The sequence below is a fragment of the Notolepis coatsorum genome, assembly GCF_963971535.1.
Source record: "Notolepis coatsorum genome assembly, contig: SCAFFOLD_641, whole genome shotgun sequence".
In the NCBI taxonomy this organism is placed as follows: Eukaryota; Metazoa; Chordata; class Actinopteri; order Aulopiformes; family Paralepididae; genus Notolepis; species Notolepis coatsorum.
In genome coordinates, this window is record NW_028174312.1 from 26,170 (window position 1) to 48,759 (window position 22,590).

Genomic DNA, 22,590 nt, shown 5'->3' on the forward strand with positions numbered 1-22,590 from the left:
AAAAAGGTAATAAATCGCAATATATCGCAATATTAATATCGCAATACTCAGCATATAGCAATATATTTAGTATCGCAATACTATCGTATCGTGACTCAAGCCCATGTCCATCCCATTGCCGTTGTGTCCTTGTATGTGTGTGAGTGTGTGTGTCTGTGTGTGTGTGAGTGTGTGTGTCTGTGTGTGTCTGTGTGTGTGTGTCTGTCTGTGAGTCTGTGTGTCTGTGTGTGTGTGTGTATGTCTGTGTGTGTCTGTGTGTGTATGTGTGTGTGTGTGTCTGTCTGTGTGTATGTGTGTGAGTGTGTGTGTGTCTCTGTGTGTGTCTGTCTGTGTGTGTCTCTGTGAGTGTGTGTGTGTGTGTGTGTGTGTGTGTGTGTGTGTGTGTGTGTGTGTGTGTGTGTGTGTGTGTGTGTGTGTGTGTGTGTGTGTGTGTGTGTGTGTGTGTGTGTGTGTGTGTGTGTGTGGTGTGTGTGTGTGTGTGTGTGTCTGTGTGTGTGTCCTCCTCCCACCTCTTCATGCCCTCCCACCAGGGCGACCTCGTCCGGCGAGGGAGGAGATGTAGAAGGAGGTAGTCTTCTTCCCCTGATGGAGGCCATGTTTGATACTATCCACCGTCTCCTCCCTCCTTCACCTGCACCGTGTGGCAGAGACACAGCGCCCGGTAAGAACAGCTCCTCGCTCTCCTGCAGGACACGGAGATCACTACTGACGCACTGTTAACACTAGCACAGCCGACAAGGGGTCACATGACCCCTAGCATTTTCAATAAATGTATCCTCGTCACTCGGTCGAGCTCCAGCTCTGTCACTCAATGACTTTTCCTAAAAGTACCCGTTTTATCTGGCACGGTTTCTGAAATTTCAAAATGACTTCAGGAAAATATAATTAGAACGTTATTCCACATATGGGCCGTTGGAACAGACAAAAGTCACAGCACTTTGCGAGCATCTAGTGCAGGGGTGGCCAACCCGTGGCTCGCGAGCTGCATGTGGCTCTGTGTGGCTCTTCCATCCAAAAAAATTATTTATAATATATATATATATATATATATATATATATATATATATATATATATATATATATATATATATATATATATATATATATATATATATTTTTTTTTTTTTTTTTATGTCACTCAAACCTACATTTCATTGTGGTAATCCTCATATTTTTATATTCAGTGGTAATTATATAGTTTACACTGTTTATTTTTCTCATATTTCTCATATAAGCTGTCGGGTCATCTGGCCCGTTCCTGGCGGGAATTAGTGGCATTTTCTCCATGGCTGTGCTAGTGTTAATAGTACTTTGTACTATTTGTTTTTTTACTAGGGATGTCCGATACTATCGGCCGATATTGGCATTAAAATGTAATAGTGGAAATTATCGGTATCGGTTTTCAAACAAAAAAATAAATCTTTTTCTCTTTTTTTTTTACCTTTATTTAACCTTTATTTACCCAGGCAAGCAACTGAGAACAAATTCTTATTTTATTTATTGTCAAAAGTATGCATAATGTTGTGTTAATTCCACGACAAGAGATACAGTATGTAATGTTAATTACCTGAAATTATTCCGTTTTTGGGGGGGGGGGGGGGGGGGGGGAACCCCGCATATATCGGTATCGGTTGATATCGGTATTGGAAATTAAGTGTTGAACAATATCGGATATCGGTAAAAAGCCAATATCGAACATCCCTATTTTTTACTATTAAACCTATATTGATCAGAAGATCCGTCTACGATATAAATTAGTCCGGATCCACCAAACACTTAACCACTAACTGCTCCTGATGAGTACTCTGCCTCCCTCTCAGCCTTCCTGTATGAATAAAGAACCTTCTCTCCTGTGTCTCCTCTACTCTGTCTCCCTCTCAGCCTTCCTGCTGTCTCAATAAAGAACCTTCTCTCCTGTGTATCCTCTACTCTGTCTCCCTCTCAGCCTTCCTACTGTCTCAATGAAGAACCTTCTCTCCTTTGTCTCCTCTACTCTGTCTCTCTCTCAGCCTTCTACTGTCTCAATAAAGAACCTTCTCTCCTGTGTCTCTCCACTCTGTCTCCCTCTCAGCCTTCCTACTGTCTCAATAAAGAACCTTCTCTCCTGTGTCTCCTCTACTCTGTCTCTCTCTCAGCCTTCCTACTGTCTCAATAAAGAACCTTCTCTCCTGTGTCTCCTCTACACTGTCTCTCTCTCAGCCTTCCTACTGTCTCAATAAAGAACCTTCTCTCCTGTGTCTCCTCTACTCTGTCTCCCTCTCAGCCTTCCTACTGTCTCAATAAAGAACCTTCTCTCCTGTGTCTCCTACTCTGTCTCTCTCTCAGCCTTCCTACTGTCTCAATAAAGAACCTTATCTCCTTTGTCTCCTCTACTCTGTCTCCCTCACCCTTCATACTGTCTCAATAAAGAACCTTCTCTCCTGTGTCTCCCCTACTCTGTCTCCCTCTCAGCCTTCCTACTGTCTCAATAAAGAACCTTCTCTCCTGTGTCTCCTCTACTCTGTCTCCCTCTCAGCCTTCCTACTGTCTCAATAAAGAACCTTCTCTCCTGTGTCTCCTCTACTCTGTCTCCCTCTCAGCCTTCCTACTGTCTCAATGAAGAACCTTCTCTCCTGTGTCTCCTCTACTCTGTCTCCCTCTCAGCCTTCTTATTGACTCAATAAAGAACCTTCTCTCCTGTGTCTCTCCTACTCTGTCTCCCTCTCAGCCTTCATACTGTCTCAATAAAGAACCTTCTCTCCTGTGTCTCCTCTACTTTGTCTCCCTCTCAGCCTTCATACTGTCTCAATAAAGAACCTTCTCTAAAGATATTGCTTCAGTTTAGATTCAGCATTGATTGGTTAAAGGTCGGTTATATATTAAATACATATTCAGTGCTCACCCTGGCCCCGGGTCCTGGAGACGAGTCAATCATATCCATACTTGTTGCCCCGGGCATCACCTGGATGTTATAGAAGGCATTAATCAATCAATTAATTGATTGATTGATGGATCAATAATTTCCTCCATCCATCCAGGTTAAAGTGGACAGACATGGAAATTAATTTCACAGTCAAGTTAAAAGGGTCCCACACACACGTGCATGCACGAACTCTCGCACAAACAAACAAACAATCACTTGCACACACAAACACATATGCATGCACAGTTGCACACACACTCGCACACACACACACACACGAATACACACACACACACACACACAAACACACACAACTTGCAATGGGCCTGGTCTACAAGATACACTACACGACCAATTCGGATTCGGCTCAAACAAGGGACTAAACACGTTTCGCAATTATGCCACATCAATGTGGAACGCCCTACCTAAAGTTATAAAGGAATGTGAATCACTACCCACCTTCAAAAACACTCTCAAAGAACACCTACGGGAGACTGCAATTCGAAACTGGCCCCTGTAAATGTCCTAACCCAACCCCCTCCAATGTACAGTAAATTACCTAGTATGGTTTTGTCAATATTCCAATGTACAGTTTTGCTTGTACAGTTGTACAGTGTTTCCCCCCCCCCAACCCCTCCTACCCACCAGCCCCCCCCCCCCCCCCCCCCCCCAACCCCACCCAACCTCCTCCAAAGTACAGTTTTTACGTCAAATGTATATACTCCCTTTTCTGGACTCTTTTTGTATCACAAACAGTACTGTATTTGCAAATCTGGTATGTCGTCATAAATGTATAGATGTAGCAGTACTGTCTATCTGTATGTCATGTATGTCATATATGTCACTATGAATTGAAAATGGGGGACCCTGATGTAAACAAGACGAAAGTCTTTCTCTGGTCTGCATCCCCTTAACAATTGTGTGTATTGAGCTGTACTGTATTGTACCCATTCTGCAATCTGTTAATAAAGTTTTCAATCAATCAATCAATCAAACACACACACTGTACATACAGTACAAGTGCGCAAAAAAGGTACTCAATTAATTAATCAATCCATGAAATGAGTACCTGTCCGTTGCAGATGATGTCAGGAACGTAAACATGTCCGTCGACACAGCACTCTATAAACTCCATGTTGTTCTCGGTCAAAGTGCCTGTTTTATCAGTGAACACATATTCTACCTGGAGACAGAGCGAGAGAGAGATTGAAATATGAATATAGAATATAGAATACCAGGCCTATAAATTATCTTATTATGGCCAAGTCATACATCTATGGATCGGGACAAATCTCCTCTTTCCAATGGCAGAGTTCAATCTGGATTTAGTACCACCAGGCGCCCGGTAGAGGGCAGCAAAGACCGTGAATGACATCTACTGTAAGTACAGTTACTTTTGTATAATGTCCATAGCTCCGCCATTTGTTACCGGATTGAGCCACGTTTTTTCCCTAGAAGTTCACGGAAAGTTAAAGAAACAATATGCGTTGTATTTTATGGCAATAACGTTGAGGTTTCTTCGACCCGTGAGATATAAATACGACATTTCAGTCAATATTGGCTGGTGTGAGTAGTGTAGTTTTATGAAATTGATACGTTCATCGAAAGCCCTGGGTCTCCGCTTTCTCTGGACTACAATGATGTCATGAGTGCTTCCTATTCTACCGTCTAAAAATCGTCCATTTTCCGGTGCAATGCGGGTGCAATGCGCAGAGATTTTTTATAATAACACTTAAATTCATTGCTAAACAAACGTAGTGCTGAAAATATACACTTTAACTGCTGCTTTGATAGAGTTAGGGGTCTTTACTCTTGGCTACATTTGAAAAAAGAAACACAACATCACTTCATACGGACTGTATTGGTCTATTTGTGCAACGTTAAATAAATATTGGCCCATATCGGGGCTTAACAGGTTAATGCGTAATTTTATGTTTCATATATGGTTTCTGACGCCATCCTTGTTGCCTAGAAAGTGAATGGTCTCCCGGCTGCTCCTGTCTCTCTGTACCTGTTCTCCTGTCCTCCTGTCCCCCTGACCTACCTGTCCTCCTGACCTACCTGTCTCACCTGTCCCCCTGACCTACCTGTCCCCCTGACCTACCTGACCTACCTGTCCTCCTGACCTACCTGTCTCACCTGTCCCCCTGACCTACCTGTCCCCCTGACCTACCTGACCTACCTGTCTCACCTGTCCCCCTGACCTACCTGTCTTCCTGACCTACCTGTCCCCCTGACCTACCTGACCTACCTGTCCCCCTGACCTACCTGTCTCACCTGTCCCCCTGACCTACCTGTCTTCCTGACCTACCTGTCCCCCTGACCTACCTGACCTACCTGTCCTCCTGACCTACCTGTCTCACCTGTCCCCCTGACCTACCTGTCCTCCTGACCTACCTGTCTCACCTGTCCCCCTGACCTACCTGTCCTCCTGACCTACCTGTCTCACCTGTCCCCCTGACCTACCTGTCTTCCTGACCTACCTGTCCCCCTGACCTACCTGTCTCACCTGTCCCCCTGACCTACCTGTCTTCCTGACCTACCTGTCCCCCTGACCTACCTGTCTCACATGTCCCCCTGACCTACCTGTCTTCCTGACCTACCTGTCCCCCTGACCTACCTGTCCCCCTGACCTACCTGACCTACCTGTCCTCCTGACCTACCTGTCTCACCTGTCCCCCTGACCTACCTGTCTTCCTGACCTACCTGTCCCCCTGACGTACCTGTCCTCCTGACCTACCTGTCTCACCTGTCCCCCTGACCTACCTGTCTTCCTGACCTACCTGTCCCCCTGACCTACCTGTCTCACCTGTCCCCCTGATCTACCTGTCTTCCTGACCTATCTGTCCCCCTGACCTACCTGTCTCACCTGTCCCCCTGACCTACCTGTCTCACCTGTCCCCCTGACCTACCTGTCTTCCTGACCTACCTGTCCCCCTGTCTCACCTGTCCCCCTGTCTCTCCTGTCCCAGCCCCTGTCTCTCTGGTCCCAGCCCCTGTCTCTCTGTCCCAGCCCCTGTCTCTCTGTCCCAGCCCCTGTCTCTCCTGTCCCAGCCCCTGTCTCTCTGTCCCAGCCCCTGTCTCTCTGTCCCAGCCCCTGTCTCTCTGTCCCAGCCCCTGTCTCTCTGTCCCAGCCCCTGTCCTCACCTGTCCCAGCCCCCTGTCTCACCTGTCCCAGCCCCTGTCCTCTCTGTCCCAGCCCCTGTCTCTCCTGTCCCAGCCCCTGTCTCACCTGTACCTGTCCCTGTCTCTCTGTACCTGTCCCAGCCCCTGTCTCTCTGTCCCAGCCCCTGTCTCTCTGTCCCAGCCCCTGTCTCTCTGTACCTGTCCCAGCCCCTGTCTCACCTGTCCAGCCCCTGTCTCTCTGTCCCAGCCCCTGTCTCTCTGTCCCAGCCCCTGTCTCTCTGTCCCAGCCCGTCTCTCTGTCCCAGCCCCTGTCTCACCTGTCCCAGCCCCTGTCTCTCTGTACCTGTCCCAGCCCCTGTCTCACCTGTCCCAGCCCCTGTCTCTCTGTCCAGCCCCTGTCTCTCTGTCCCAGCCCCTGTCTCTCTGTCCCAGCCCCTGTCTCTCTGTCCCAGCCCCTGTCTCACCTGTCCAGCCCCTGTCTCACCTGTCCCAGCCCCTGTCTCACCTGTCCCAGCCCCTGTCTCACCTGTCCCAGCCCCTGTCTCACCTGTCCCAGCCCCTGTCTCACCTGTCCCAGCCCCTGTCTCACTGTACCTGTCCCAGCTCCTCGTTCAGGTCCGAGGTGTTGACCATGGCTCGCTCTCCCAGCTCCTCGTCGTACATCTCGTCGTCCCACATGATGAAGTAGGAGCCCAGGAACTTCTGCATCTCCACCGTCACGTACATGGACACCGGGATGATGTAGTTAAACAACACCATGAAGGCCAGGAAGTCTGTGAACGCCCTGATCGCCTGGAGGAGGAGAGGGGGAGGAGGAGGAGGAGGAGGGGAGGGGGAGGAGGAGGGGAGGGGGAGGCAGAGAGGGGGAGGAGGAGAGGAGGGGAGGGGGAGGAGGAGAGGAGGAGGGGGGGAGGAGGGGAGGGGGAGGAGGAGGGGAGGGGGAGGAGGAGAAGGAGGAGGAGGAGGAGGGGGGGGGGAGGGGGAGGAGGAGGGGGAGAGGAGAGGGGGAGGAGGAGAGGAGGAGGAGGAGAGGGGGAGGAGGAGGAGGAGGGGAGGGGGAGGAGGAGGAGGAGGAGAGGGGGAGGAGGGGAGGGGGAGGAGGAGAAGGAGGAGGAGGAAGGGAGGAGGAGGAGGGGAGGAGAGGAGGAGGAGGGGAGGGGGAGGAGGAGGGGGAAAGGAGAGGGGGAGGAGGAGGAGGAGGAGAGGGGGATGAGGAGGAGGGGAGGGGGAGGAGGAGGAGGAGAGGGGGAGGAGGAGGAGGGGAGGACGAGAAGGAGGAGGAGGAGGGGAGGGGGAGGAGGAGGAGGAGAGGGGGATGAAGAGGAGGGGAGGGGGAGGAGGAGGGGGAGAGGAGAGGGGGAGGAGGAGAGGGGGAGGAGGAGGAGGAGGAGAGGGGGATGAGGAGGAGGAGGGGAGGGGAGGAGGAGAGGGGGATGAGGAGGAGGAGGGGAGGGGGAGGAGGAGGGGAGGAGGAAGAGAGGGGGAGGAGGAGGAGGAAGGGAGGGGGAGGAGAGGAGGGGGAGGAGGAGGAGAGGGGGAGGAGGATGAGAAGGGGAGGGGGAGGAGGACAAGGAGGAAAAGGAGGAGAAGAAGAAGGAGGAGGAGGAGAAGGAGGAGAAGAAGAAGGAGGAGGAGAAAAAGAAGAATGAGGAGGAGGAGAGGGGGAGGAGAAGAAGGAGGAGGAGAAGAATTAGGAGGACAAGAAGAAGAATGAGGAAGAGGAGGAGAAGAAGAAGGAAGAGGAGAAGACATTCATCATTATTTATTAGACTAACTTTACAACACTAGGGTTTCTCTCTGACACCAAAGAGAAGACATTCATCATTATTTATTAGACTAACTTTACAACACTAGGGTTTCTCTCTGAGTCCAAAGAGAAGACACTCATCAGTATTTATTAGACTAACTTTACAACACTAGGGTTTCTGTCTGACACCAAAGAGAAGACATTCATCATTATTTATTAGACTAACATTACAACACTAGGGTTTCTCTCTGAGTCCAAAGAGAAGACACTCATCATTATTTATTAGACTAACATTACAACACTAGGGTTTCTCTCTGAGACCAAAGAGAAGACACTCATCATTATTTATTAGACTAACATTACAACACTAGGGTTTCTCTCTGAGACCAAAGAGAAGACATTCATCATTATTTATTAGACAAACAGAACATGATGTTATTAACCCTAGTTATTAACCCAAAGAGAAGACATTCCAGGTCAGATCCTCTTGGTCAAATACCTGCAGAGGTCACTTATGTGATTACACCACCTGTAATCACAAGAATGCTCCTACTGTCTGTCTCAGAACATCAAAATAAAAGTACTCACTATATGTCTGTCTCAGAACATCAAAATAAAAGTACTCACTATATGTCTGTCTCATAATATCACAATAAAAGTACTCACTATATGTCTGTCTCAGAATATCACAATAAAAGTACTCACTATATGTCTGTCTCAGAATATCACAATAAAAGTACTCACTATATGTCTGTCTCAGAATATCACAATAAAAGTACTCACTATATGTCTGTGTCAGAATATCACAATAAAAGTACTCACTATACTGTATGTCTGTCTCAGAACATCAAAATAAAGGCACTCACTATATGTCTGTCTCAGAATATCACAATAAAAGCACTCACTATGTCTGTCTCAGAATATCACAATAAAAGCACTCACTATGTCTGTCTCAGAATATCAAAATAAAAGTACTCACTATATGTCTGTCTCAGAACATCAAAATAAAGGCACTCACTATATGTCTGTCTCAGAATATCACAATAAAATTACTCACTATATGCCTGTCGCAGAACATCAAAATAAAAGCACTCACTATATGTCTGTCTCAGAATATCACAATAAAAGTACTCACTATATGTCTGTCTCAGAATATCAAAATAAAAGCACTCACTATAAGTCTGTCTCAGAACATCAAAATAAAAGCACTCACTATATGTCTGTCTCAGAGCATCAAAATAAAAGTACTCACTATATGTCTGTCTCAGAACATCAAAATAAAAGCACTCACTATATGTCTGTCTCAGAATATCACAATAAAAGTACTCACTATATGTCTGTCGCAGAACATCAAAATAAAAGCACTCACTATATGTCTGTCTCAGAATATCAAAATAAAAGTACTCACTATATGTCTGTCTCAGAACATCAGAGTAAAAGCACTCACTATATGTCTGTCTCAGAATATCAAAATAAAAGTACTCACTATATGTCTGTCTCAGAACATCAGAGTAAAAACACTCACTATATGTCTGTCTCAGAACATCAAAATAAAAGTACTCACTATATGTCTGTCTCAGAACATCAGAGTAAAAGCACTCACTATGTGTCTCTGTTTCTCAGTGTCCGTCCTGGAGTTGTAGAAGGGCTCGTCTCTGTTGGGGTCGGCCTGCCACACGTACTTCAGCACTGTGTTGATGAAGGCCTTGGTGATCAGGATACACAGGTACACCACCAGGTAGGCATTCATCGACCTGCAGGGGGCGACGCAGAGCAGCAAAACACTCAGTCAGTAAACCACTCAGTCAGTCAGTCAGTCAGTCAGTCAGTCAGTCAGTCAGTCAGTAAACCAGTCAGTCGGTCAGTCAGTCAGTCAGTCAGTAAACCAGTCAGTCAGTCAGTCTGTCTGTCTGTCTGTCGGTCGGTCGGTCGGTCGGTCGGTCGGTCGGTCGGTCGGTCGGTCGGTCGGTCGGTCGGTCAGTCAGTCAGAAAACCAGTCAGTCAGTCAGTCAGTCAGTCAGTAAACCAGTCGGTCAGTCAGACAGTCAGTCAGTCAGTCAGTCAGTAAACCATTCGGTCAGTCTCAGTCAACCAATCAAAGGTTTTGGTTGGTCTGGCATAATATCTTCAGCCGTCTCAAACATAGCAAGTATAAAACAACAAGGTCTGTGTCTTAACCCTTTCACTGCCGCACTACAGAAGGTTAACCCTGCTGTCGTGTGGCAGTGAAAGGGTTAACCTTCTGTCGTGTGGCAGTGCAAGGGTTAACCTGCTGCCGTGTGGCAGTGAAAGGGTTAATGGGGAACAAGGTTTGTGTCTTAATGGAGAACAAGGTCCATGTCTTAATGGAGAACAAGGTCTGTGTGTTAATGGAGAACAAGGTCTGTGTCTTAATGGAGAACAAGGTCCATGTCTTAATGGAGAACAAGGTCTGTGTCTTAATGGAGAACAAGGTCCATGTCTTAATGGAGAACAAGGTCTGTGTCTTAATGGAGAACAAGGTCCATGTCTTAATGGAGAACAAGGTCCATGTCTTAATGGAGAACAAGGTCCATGTCTTAATGGAGGTAACAGGATACAACCAAGTCCAAGGACAGACTCCTAGAGTCACACAATCAATGTTAACTGACTCTACTCTACAGAAACCAACCAAACATACAAAGTAGTCTGAGAGAGAGAGACCCAGCGACAGATAGTGAGAGTGTGAAAGAGAGGTATGTATACTGTATATGTGTGTGTGTGTGTGTATATGTGTGTGTGTGTGTGTGTGTGTGTGTGTGTGTGTGTGTGTGTGTGTGTGTGTGTGTGTGTGTGTGTGTGTGTGTGTGTGTGTGTGTGTGTGTGTGTGTGTGTGTGTGTGTGTGTGTGTGTGTGTGTGTGTGACCTACTTCTCCACAGCTGATCTCTTCTGAGATTTAGACTGGTAGTTGAGCGCCATCTTGGTCTCCATGCCTGTGTAGATGACGACCGCTAGAGAGAGAGAGAGAGAGAGAGACATAGAGAGAGAGAGAGAGAGAGAGAGAGAGAGAGAGAGAGAGAGAGAGAGAGAGAGAGAGAGAGAGAGAGAGAGAGAGAGAGAGGAGAGAGAGAGAGAGAGAGAGAAGGAGAGAGAGACGGAGAGAGAGAGAGAGAGAGAGAGATAACTTAACTTAACTATCTTTATCCTTTGCTTCTTTATTTCTCTATGATAAAGGTTTTTGTTTGTATTAAAGTGTTTGTATACAGTGTGTGAAATATATATACTGTACTATAGATGACTGACTACAGATGGACTATTGTTACCTTAAATATATATACTGTACTATAGATGACTGACTACAGATGGACTATTGTTACCTTAAATATATATACTGTACTATAGATGACTGACTACAGATGGACTATTGTTACTTTAAATAGATATACTGTACTATAGATGACTGACTACAGATGGACTATTGTTACTTTAAATATATATACTGTACTATAGATGACTGACTACAGATGGACTATTGTTACTTTAAATATATATACTGTACTATAGATGACTGACTACAGATGGACTATTGTTACCTTAAATATATATACTGTACTATAGATGACTGACTACAGATGGACTATTGTTACTTTAAATATATATACTGTACTATAGATGACTGACTACAGATGGACTATTGTTACTTTAAATATATATACTGTACTATAGATGACTGACTACAGGTGGACTAGTGTTACTTTAAATATATATACTGTACTATAGATGACTGACTACAGATGGACTATTGTTACTTTAAATATATATACTGTACTATAGATGACTGACTACAGATGGACTATTGTTACTTTAAATATATATACTGTACTATAGATGACTGACTACAGATGGACTATTGTTACTTTAAATATATATACTGTACTATAGATGACTGACTACAGATGGACTATTGTTACTTTAAATATATATACTGTACTATAGATGACTGACTACAGATGGACTATTGTTACTTTAAATATATATACTGTACTATAGATGACTGACTACAGATGGACTATTGTTACTTTAAATATATATACTGTACTATAGATGACTGACTACAGATGGACTATTGTTACTTTAAATATATATACTGTACTATAGATGACTGACTACAGATGGACTATTGTTACTTTAAATATATGTGACTGGGCATGGGGGAGCGGGACTTGTTGAGGTAAGGTCCAATTTATTTATTTTTTACATATTGTGAAAGTACAGATTCATACCAAATAAGCCATCACTTGAACATTTTGGTGGGATATTTTGCAAGCTACATCCTATGAATCATGGAGATATCAGTAAACGCATTCAGAGATGAATGGTCTTCGAACTTGTGGAGAGGTTCACACCTGTGATTTAATCAACTACAACCCTACCCAGAATGCATTGTATTCCATGTCCCCCCTCTCTCTGGGGACATTAACACCTTGCATCAGGCTCTTTTGTTATGGCAATGACTCTGTCTTGTGATTGATTGATTGATTGAAAACTTTATTAACAGATTGCAGAATGGGTACAATACAGTACAGCTCAATACACACAATTGTTAAGGGGATGCAGACCAGAGAAAGACTTTCGTCTTGTTTACATCAGGGTCCCCCATTTTCAATTCATCAGGACATATATGACATACATGACATACAGATAGTCAGTACTGCTACATCTATACATCTATGACATACCAGATTTGCAAATACAGTACTGTTTGTGATACAGAAGGAGTCAAGAAAAGGGAGTATATACATTTGACGTAGAAACTGTACATTGGAGGAGGTTGGGTGGGGGGGGTTGGGTACACTGGGATACTGACAACCACACTGGGCAACCTACATTGGAGGTGGTTGGGGGGGGGGGGGGGGGCACACTGTATAAACAAGCAAAACTGTACATTGAGGGGGGGGAGACTCTGTACAAACAAACAAAATTGTACATTGGACTATTGACAAAACCATACTAGGTAAATGACTGTACATTGGAGGGGGTTGGGTTAGGATATTTACAGGGGCCAGTGTTGAATTGCAGTCTCCCGTAGGTGTCTCTTGAGAGAGGTTTTGAAAGTGGGTAGTGATCCACATTCCTTTACAGCTTTGGGTAGGGCGTTCCACATTGATGTGGCATAATTGCGAAACGTGTTTAGTCCCTTATTTGAGCCGAATCTGGGTTTAACATGATTTGTGGAGCTCCCTCTGGTGTTGTGATCGTGGTATTCACTGACCTTTGGGAAGTATTTTGCCATGTACATGGGTACCTTGGTCGTGTAGTGTATCTTGTAGACCAGGCCCATTGCAAGTTGCTGTACTCTGTCATCTACTCTAAGCCATCCTAGGTTGTCAAAGTGGGCAGGGGTGAGGTGGGTTCTAGGAGTAAGGTCAAGCAGTAGTCTGACCAGTTTGTTTTGAGATGTTTGTAATTTTGTTTTTAGCGCCTTTGAGGTGCTTTGGTACCATGAGGTGCAAGCATAGTCGTAGTACCCCTGAATGAGTGCTCCTGCCAGAGTCTTCAGGGTATTCTTGTTTACCAGAGAGGAGATCCGGTACAAGAATCGAGTTCGTTGGTTGACTTTTTTTATTACATTGGATGCCATTTTGTCACAGGAGAGATTAGCCTCTAGGATGGAACCCAGGTAGGTAATTTCATCTTTCCTTGTGACAATATTGTCACCCACTGTAACTGAGAAGCCGTCGGTCTTGCTGAGTTTGTTATTTGAACCGAAGAGAATGGACTCTGTTTTGCCCATGTGTAATGATAGTTTGTTATCAGCGAGCCATATGCAGATTCTGCCTAGTTCCGAGCTGAGGGTTTTTTCAACCTGTAACTTGTTCTTGTCAGAGACCAGCAGGGCTGAGTCGTCCGCAAACAGGAACAAGTTGCAGTCACAAGCTGACGACATGTCATTTGCATAAATTAGGAACAGTAGCGGTCCTAGTATGCTTCCTTGTGGAACACCACAGCTCACTGTGAGAGGGGGGGATAGGGTACCGTTTACCTCCACCATCTGTTCCCTCCCCTCAAGGTAGGATTGCATCCAGCTCACTGATAGGCTATCAAAACCAATTGCTTTTAGCTTGTCAATCAGAATGGAGTGATTGACCGTGTCAAAGGCCTTTTGTAGGTCCAGCATGACCATGCCGCAGTATTTGCCTGCGTCCACCTCTTGTTTGATGTGGTCATTCAAATAGAGAAGGCATGTGTCAGTGGAGTGGGATGTTCTGAAGCCAGATTGGAATTCGTAGATTAGATTTTTTTCCGCTAGGTACTTTTCGACCTGTTCGTAGACTATTTTTTCCATGACTTTCGAGATGGAGGTGAGAATAGAAACAGGGCGGTAGTTGCCTGGGTCTAATTTGCTGCCCTTTTTGTGCAGAGGGGTCACCCTCGCAATTTTGAAGTCCTTGGGGACGTGTCCCTGTTTTATGGAGAGGTTTATTATGTGTGTGATGATTGGGGTGATGGCGGCTGCTGAGTCTCTGAGGAATTTGGAGGGGATGTTGTCATGGCCAGTGGCCTTGTTAGGTTGGAGGGCGCTCAGTTTATTGAGTACCTCATCTGTTGTTACCATTTCCAGCTTGAAGTCGTCCTTGCGGACCCCTAGGTTTTTGTAGTAAGCTACTATGTGTTCTACCCCATAAAGCCCTGAGTGGGAGGGTAGTTTGTTTACCAGTGTTGTGGCTATGTTTGTGAAGAAAATGTTTAAGTAATTGGCTACATCCAGCTTGTCTGTGATGAGCGTGTTGTCCGTTTTTATGTTTATGTTTGAGAATCTGGTTTTAAGTTTTTTACTGCATCCTAGTTGATTATTGAGTAATTTCCAAAGTTCACGTGGTTTGTTTTTGTTTTCCTCAGTTTTGTCATTGATGAAATTCTTTTTTGCAGTTTTGATCATGGAGTTTACGTCGTTTCTTAGTCTGTTTCTTTCTAGTTTGAGTTCAGTCACGTGGGCTTGGAGTTCACTGCTCGTGCTTTTAGTAAGCTTTGACTGACTTTTACGAAACTCAGAGCATTTTTTGTCTCTGGTTTTCATAGCGGCCAGTATTTCGGAGTGCATCCACGGCTCAGCGCGATTTTTTACCCTGGTGGTTCTTAGGGGGGCCATGTCGTTTAGTATTGTTGAGAATTTGGTTTTGAAACCAAGCCATGTTTCTTCAACCAGTGTACCATTGAGTTCATCTGACCAGTCCAGGCTGCCTGTACGTTAATGCCAAGCAAGCAGTGCAAAAATGCTTCCGCATTCGTCACCGCACGCTAGTGCGGTAAAGCGCCCTTCTTTTCAGACAAATGCTACCGTGCGTGCACCGGCGGCGGCGTGCTCGCTCAGGTGCGTGCGTGCGCCGGCGTGCTCGCGCGAGGTGCCCGCGCATGCGCATGAGATCCCGCCTTGAGCGGAGCTCAATATATATAAGTCACCGCCCCTTATTCAGTATCTACCAATAGCTCAATTGGCAAGGACACATGGCTGTGGATCCTATGGCTTGTTTGCTGGCGAGTTCGAATCCCATCGAAAATATTTTTTAACGTGATTTTTTTTTAACGTGTATTATTTCGCCGGTTAAGGTTATTTCGCCGGTTAAGGTTAGGCATGGTTAAGGTTAAGGTTAAGGTTAGGCATTGTTTCGGAGTTGGTTAAGGTTAGAACGGTTAAGTTTAGGCGCTGTTAAGGAGCTGGTTAAGGTTAGAGTTTGTCAAAGAGAATGGCAATATAATTTCTATGGTTAAGGTTAGGCATGGTTTCGGAGTTGGTTAAGGTTAGAACGGTTAAGTTTAGGCGTTGTTAAGGAGCTGGTTAAGGTTAGAGTTTGTCAAAGAGAATGGCAATAGACAGCCTATTTCCGCGCGACCTGGGCGCTGGGCGGCGGAAAATGAAAGGCGCATTACTGCATGCCACTACGATAAATTTTTGCACTGCTTGCTTGGCATAAAGCTACACGCGTCCAGGCTCTCCAGTTCAAGGTTAAAGGCCTCGCTAGAGTAGGTTTTGAGGTCTCTAGATGTGACTGTTTTGTGGCAGCCAGCCAAGTTGTTGTGGCAGTTGAAGTATTTGCCTTGTAAGTCTAAAAGCTAAATGACTAAATGTAAATGTATTATAAGGAAAGGTTAACCTTCTGTAGTGTGGTAGTGAAAGGGTTAACCGTCTGTAGTGTGGTAGTGAAAGGTTTGTTGGAAGCCTCACATAAGCCATGTAATGTTGGGGGTCAAGGTATTGGCTGAAGGAAAGGCTACATCAATAAGCATTTAGATGTTTAGATTTAAAGGTTAACCTTCTGTAGTGTGGCAGTGAAAGGGTTAACCTTCTGTAGCTGTGAGAGAATTGTTGAATAGATACACAAATGTTCTAGAATGTTTGATTATGACATCATACTGTGACATCACAAATGTTTTCGGGCATTCATAACATTATTTTCTATGATGAATTGAAAATGGGGGATCCTGATGTAAACAAGATGAAAGTCTTTCTCTGGTCTGCATCCCCTTAACAATTGTGTGTATTGAGCTGTACTGTATTGTACCCATTCTGCAATCTGTTAATAAAGTTTTCAATCAATCAATCAAGTTAACCTTCTGTAGTGTGGCAGTGAAAGGGTTAACCTTCTGTAGTGTGGTAGTGAAAGGTTAACCTTCTGTAGTGTGGCAGTGAAAGGGTTAACCTTCTGTAGTGTGGCAGTGAAAGGGTTAACCTTCTGTAGTGTGGTAGTGAAAGGTTAACCTTCTGTTAACTCACTAAACCAAAGAGGCTGCATCAAAATAACTGTTTTGTTTCGTAGCTGCGTTTCTGCCACTCTTCACAAGCAAAGAGACTGTTTCCATTCCGTGAAAACCCGCCCTACTCTGCTCTGATTCGCAGACTGTGGGTGGGGGGGGGAGAAACGCTGAATGTGATTGGATCAGAGTAGCCAGACAGACAGGCAGAGCAGCCAGCCGGACAGTGGAGCACTGAGAGAGAGGAAACAGCGGAGGCTTTAACGAGGCGCGTTAATACAATTTTGTTTATCTGGCTTATTGCTGCGGATTCAAGCCAAATTGCAATAATACATTACAGCTCAATACACACAATTGTTAAGGGGATGCAGACCCAGAAAGACGTTTGTCTTGTCATCAAATGAATTGCCAGCACGCGTTCGTCTACAACAACAACCAACGCGTCCTATAATGATAATAAGTTGTTTGTTATTTTCTTTGAGTTTCCCTATTGAATGAATTTACTTCTTATACCATTAGGTTGCAATAAATTCACTCGAATGAAATTCGTTCGCTCATCAAATTCGTGACATTCTAAATGTGTTTTAATGTTGTTTAATTGAATGACAATACACCCGCGCGGACTCGTGTTTTTTTTTAATCTTTTTTATATGGACAGGACACTGCGTTTGTTGCGTTGCTATAACTTATAACATTAAGATAAAGTGTATAAACATTGTTCTTCTCCCTGCTAAGAAAGGAGAGCGTTTGGCTGTGTGTGTTTCAACACCTCTTAAGTACCTGTTAAGCTGACAGACCCACACCGTAAATGCCCTCGCCTGTAGTTTTTCCACAGTATTGAGAGACAATACTGTCGAACTATATAACAATAATTACCTCATTTACAAGTTGTATTTAAGTTTGCAAATAAGGGCAAATAAGAGAACACATTATTGACATTTCAAAGATGTAAAAAAAAACAGATTTCGATTTTTTCGATTTTCTGAAGAGCAAGACAATTGTTCCTTTTCTGGCACTTGTTTCTCACCGGATCAAATCGGGTTTGGTCACGTCGAGTCACATATATACTGTACTATAGATGACTGACTACAGATGGACTATTGTTACTTTAAATATATATACTGTACTATAGATGACTGACTACAGATGGACTATTGTTACTTTAAATATATATACTGTACTAAAGATGACTGACTACAGATGGACTATTGTTACGCTGTGCATACTCAGTGTACTCTGTTCTGTACCTACCATAGACGTACTCTGTTCTGTACCTACAGTACCATAGACGTACTCTGTTCTGTACCTACCATAGACGTACTCTGTGTTCTTCAGTGTAGCTCCTCTGAGTAGCAGGTTCTCTGACCCCAGTGGCCTGAGAGACAAAACCAGCTTCATAAAGATACTTATACAACAGGTAGGCCCGGCCACGCATTGTGATTGGTTGAGAGCGTTCTAAGCCGTGAGTATATTCATGACACACGGTTAAATCTAAATGAATATACAGTACCACTGCGCTGGCGTTAGAATGTTGTAGAAAGTTTCAACTATTCGTCAAACGGAAACTGTCAACATCATCATCATCAAACCTTTATTTGAATAGGCAGGTTCATTAAGAACAAGTTCTTATTTTCAATAACGGCCTATTTGGGGGTAAAAAGCCCCTAGGCCTAGGGGAAAGGGGATGGGGGATAAAATAAAATAAATAAAAATAAAACACAAAGGAACATTATTAAAAAGGCAGGACATACATACAGAGCAACAACTGAACTGAACAACAACTGGCGGACAACAGAACAATAGTGGCAGCATGGTGTTAGCACATGGAGAAACATCTACATGAGTGCGCTAGGGAGTTTGTTAAAGTTTCCTTAAACAATCTAATTGAAATAAACGTTTCCATATTTAAGGTTTTTTGTAGTGTGTTCTAGCTATCAGCTGCTGCGTACTGAAAGGAGGAACGGCCTTGTGAGGAGTTGGCATGGGGGGCGTTTACCAGGATATGTGTGGCTGACCGGGTGTGGTAATTTGGGAGTGGACGAGGGTGGACTAGGCGAGTAAGGTAAGGGGGATTACAGCCTAGAAGTGTTTTATATACAAAGGCCAGCCAGTGGATGTTGCGTCTAATCTCCAGGGAGGGCCAGTATAGCTTGCAGTGGTGGGTCCTGTAGGGGGCATTGGTAGCGAAGCGAATGGCGGAGTGATATAGGATATCTAATCGCTCTAGATCACCTTTACGGGCCAAGCGGTAGATTACATCGCTAAAATCAAATAGCGGCAGGACAGTCATCTGGACCAGGGTGAGTTTAGCAGATCTAGTGGAGGAGGAACGGTTCCTATACAGAAAGCTAAGCCTTACATTTACATTACATTACATTTAGTCATTTAGCTGACGCTTTTATCCAAAGCGACTTACAAGTTCTGTACGACAAGCCATCAGGAAGGGCACAACTCTATCAGCTGAGTAACAATGTTCGCCAAAGTGTTGAGTGCTACAGTGTAGGTTAGTTTATTAGGACAAGTGCATGACAGTATGGTTAGTTAGGGTTAGATTTTTTTTTTTGCTTTGACTTTGGCCTGCAGTTTAGTTAGGCGTTCAGAGAAGGAGAGTTTGGTGTCGATCCACACTCCCAGGTATTTATAAGAGGTGACCAGTTCAAGCTTTTTGCCATCGGCGGCTACAATGGTGCCAGTCTGGGAGGTACCCTTGTGGCCGAACCACATAACTTTGGTCTTGCTGGTGTTTAGGACCAGGCAAAGGGCGGAGAAACCAGCTTGGATTTTTCGAAAGCTCTCCTGGAGAGTTTTCAGGACAGCATCCGGGGAGGGACCAGAGGTGTACAGGACTGTGTCATCAGCATAGAGTTGAATTAGGGAGTTTCCAGCGAACTGGCCTATGTTGTTTATATAGATGGAGAAGAGGATTGGAAGGAGCCTTGGGGGACCCCCTTAGAGATGGATAGGGACTGGGTTAATAGGTTGTCGGTTTTTATTGACTGAGTGCGATCAGAGAGGTAGTTCTCGAACCATGCTACACTGTGATTAGTGACACCAATGTCTCTCAGCCGCTCCAAAAGCTGTTCATGATCCACAATGCCAAAGGCCTTGGCCAGATCTATAAAGGCAGCAGCACAGTAGAGTTTGGAGTCAAGGGCATTGAGGACATCATTGAGGACTTTCATCGTAGCAGTCTCACATCCATGCCCTGAGCGGAAGCCAGATTGGTTTTCCGAAAGTATGTTGTAGGTTTCTAGAAAGCTTGTGAGTTGTTTGCAAACCAGTCTCTTTAGCACTTTTGCTATACTGGGTAAAATTGAAACTGGGCCGTAGCAGTTGGGGTCAGTATTGTTTCCTCCTTTGAACAGGGGCCGTACCAAGGCTGCTTTCCAAGCAGAGGGCAGTTCTGCTGTATGCAGGGATAGGTTACATAGATGGGAAATAGGTTCAGCAATGATGGGGGCTGCAGTTCTGTAGAAAAAGGGGTCTAACCCATCATGGCCAGGAGGTTTCTTGGGGTCGAGTTTGCTGAGTACTTCTAAAACCTCCTTCTCAGTAAATTCCTGCAGTGCAAAACTGTGATGCGTGGCTGGATTAGGGGCACAAAGGTTGGATGGTGAGGCAGGTGGTGCTGTAGGGCTGAGGGGCAAGGGGTTGGATGGTGGGGCAGGGGGTGCCATGGACTCAAACAGGCTCCCAGATTTAATAAAGTGATTATTAAAGGCCTCTGCCACACGCTCATTTCCAGTAATTACCATATCCCTAGGGAGGTGGGCAGCTTGACCTACTCCGCGGACAACGTTACGTTTGATTTAACTATAAACGAGTGGATAGATAAACTGTTATAGAGGAGTCTAATGCAAGCGGGAGTCGGAAAAAGTCATCAGCACCTTGGACAGTTCCAGTTCGATGCCCCGGCTTGACTTGGTGGTGTTGAAGGATTAATTGCGGCTTTTCTCCAGCGCCTCCAGCTCATCTTTCGTTGGATTGGCATGTCTAATAATGCTGTTTTTATGAATACGGTTAGATGTAGGCCCGTCCTCTATATCTTTCCACTCGTTTATAGTTAACGGGTACGTTAAATTAGACTAATACGTCATTCGTTTGTGTTGCCAAGCTGGCTGATAGCCTACTCCATTTGAAATTCCATAGCAAAAATACATCTTTCTTTAGGAACTATTTTTCTACGCCAAGTTCACTGAAATTGATATAAAATACCCTAGAATTGTCTGTATTCATCCTATATTTTTCCCAACGGTGCAACTTGCTGTATAAAAGCAATAATACACTTGAACCAGTGGAATATCAGGAATTGCTTAATAAGTGTAATATCACTATAATGTAAGTGTAACATCACTATAATATAAGTGTAACATCACTATAATATAAGTGTAATATCACTATAATATAAGTCTTATATTATAGTGATATTACACTTATATTATAGTGTATCTTATCCCTTTTATATGTATTCTGAACAGTTTGGAAAGTCCCTTTTCGAGAAGAAATAAAGGTTTCAAATCAATCTATCAATCAATTACACTTATATCATAGTTATATTATATGATATCACTTATATTACAGTTCAACTAGCCAGGGTGACTAAAACTGACACAGATATGTTAATGGGCATTCTCCCTGTAATAGCCTGTCCATGTAAGGTCAGTGTCTCAGCTAGGGACATAACCTGACATAACCAATATAGACCATATTTGTCCTCTAGAGCTGATCGGGGACCAGCTAGAGTTCTTACCTGGCTACAGGCTCGTTTCTGTCCATATACATGTTGATACGACCCACAAACCTAAAGAGAGGAAGAGAGATGAAGTTAGTTTCTATTCATGTACATATTGATACGACCCACACGAGGAGAGAGAGAGGAGAGAGAGGAGGAGAGAGAAAGGAGAGAAAGAGAGGAGGAGAGAGAGGAGAGAGAGAGAGAGACATAGATAGAGAGGAGAGAGAGGAGAGAGAGACATAGAGAGAGAGGAGAGAGAGGAGAGAGAGACATAGAGAGAGAGAGAGGAGGGAGAGGAGAGAGGAGAGAGAGGAGGAGAGAGAGGAGAGAGAGAGACATAGATAGAGAGGAGAGAGAGAGGTGAGAGAGGAGAGAGAGGAGAGAGAGACATAGAGAGAGAGGAGAGAGAGAGGTGAGTGAGGAGAGAGAGGAGAGAGAGGAGAGAGAGAGACATAGAGAGAGAGAGAGGAGGGAGAGGAGAGAGGAGAGAGAGGAGAGAGAGAGACATAGATAGAGAGATGAGAGAGAGACATAGAGAGGAGAGAGAGAGAGAGAGACATAGAGAGAGAGAGGAGGGAGAGGAGAGAGGAGAGAGAGAGGAGGAGAGAGAGGCGAGAGAGACATAGATAGAGAGATGAGAGAGAGACATAGAGAGGAGAGAGAGAGTAAGTTATCTGCAGACAGAAGTCAAGTCAAGTCAAGTCAAGAGTTTTAATTGTCACGGCATACAGGTATACAATGAAATGCGGCTGGTCTTGCCCGCGACGATGTGCAATACAGTGGTACAACATATAATAGAATCCAATAAAAATACAGTGGTACAACATATTAAAGAATCCAATAACAACAACAGTGCAATAAACAGGTACATGGTGTGCCATCTCGGTAACTGTACATAGTATTTACAGAGCATATAGGACATGCTAGGTAGCTTTAGTAGTGCAATACACTGTTCCTGATGTTGTACTAATTTAAAGTGGCCTTTCCTCTGGCCATAAGTGTGCGTGTGTGCGGCATGAGTGTTAAAGTGGCTGCTAGTGTGTGAGCGTGCTCAGCGTGCGTGTCGTGTATGTGCTTGTGTGTGCTTGTGTGTGGATAGTTCAGTTTCTGTGTCTCTCAATGTTCATTGTTCAAGGCTCTGATGGCCTGGGGGAAGAAGCTTAGCATAAGCCTCTCCGTCCTAGTAGCTGGGGTTCGCAGGCGTCTGCCTGACCTCAGCAGCTGGAACAGGCTGTTATTGGGGTGGTGGGGGTCTTTCATTATCCTGCAGGCTCTGGATTTGCACCTCTTGTTGTATAGAGCCTGCAGGGGAGGTAGCGCAATACCCGTGGTACGCTCGGCTGAGCGCACCACTCTCTGTAGGGCCTTCT

General features: G+C 44.8%; 1 protein-coding gene across 1 annotated transcript in view; it reads right to left on the bottom strand.

Moving 5' to 3' along the window:
- The window catches only part of LOC311247587 (phospholipid-transporting ATPase IH-like), a gene marked incomplete at both ends in the record, with an annotated part of 54,772 nt that overhangs the window by 26,164 nt on the left and 6,018 nt on the right, over nucleotides 1-22,590 (bottom strand). Inside the window, 12 exon segments of the mRNA XM_084338618.1 lie at nucleotides 510-523; nucleotides 525-548; nucleotides 550-621; nucleotides 623-664; nucleotides 666-683; nucleotides 2,882-2,941; nucleotides 3,972-4,085; nucleotides 6,623-6,820; nucleotides 9,379-9,529; nucleotides 10,664-10,745; nucleotides 17,796-17,860; nucleotides 21,236-21,317. Of these exon segments, the coding sequence (XP_084194744.1) occupies nucleotides 510-523; nucleotides 525-548; nucleotides 550-621; nucleotides 623-664; nucleotides 666-683; nucleotides 2,882-2,941; nucleotides 3,972-4,085; nucleotides 6,623-6,820; nucleotides 9,379-9,529; nucleotides 10,664-10,745; nucleotides 17,796-17,860; nucleotides 21,236-21,317 (922 nt within the window).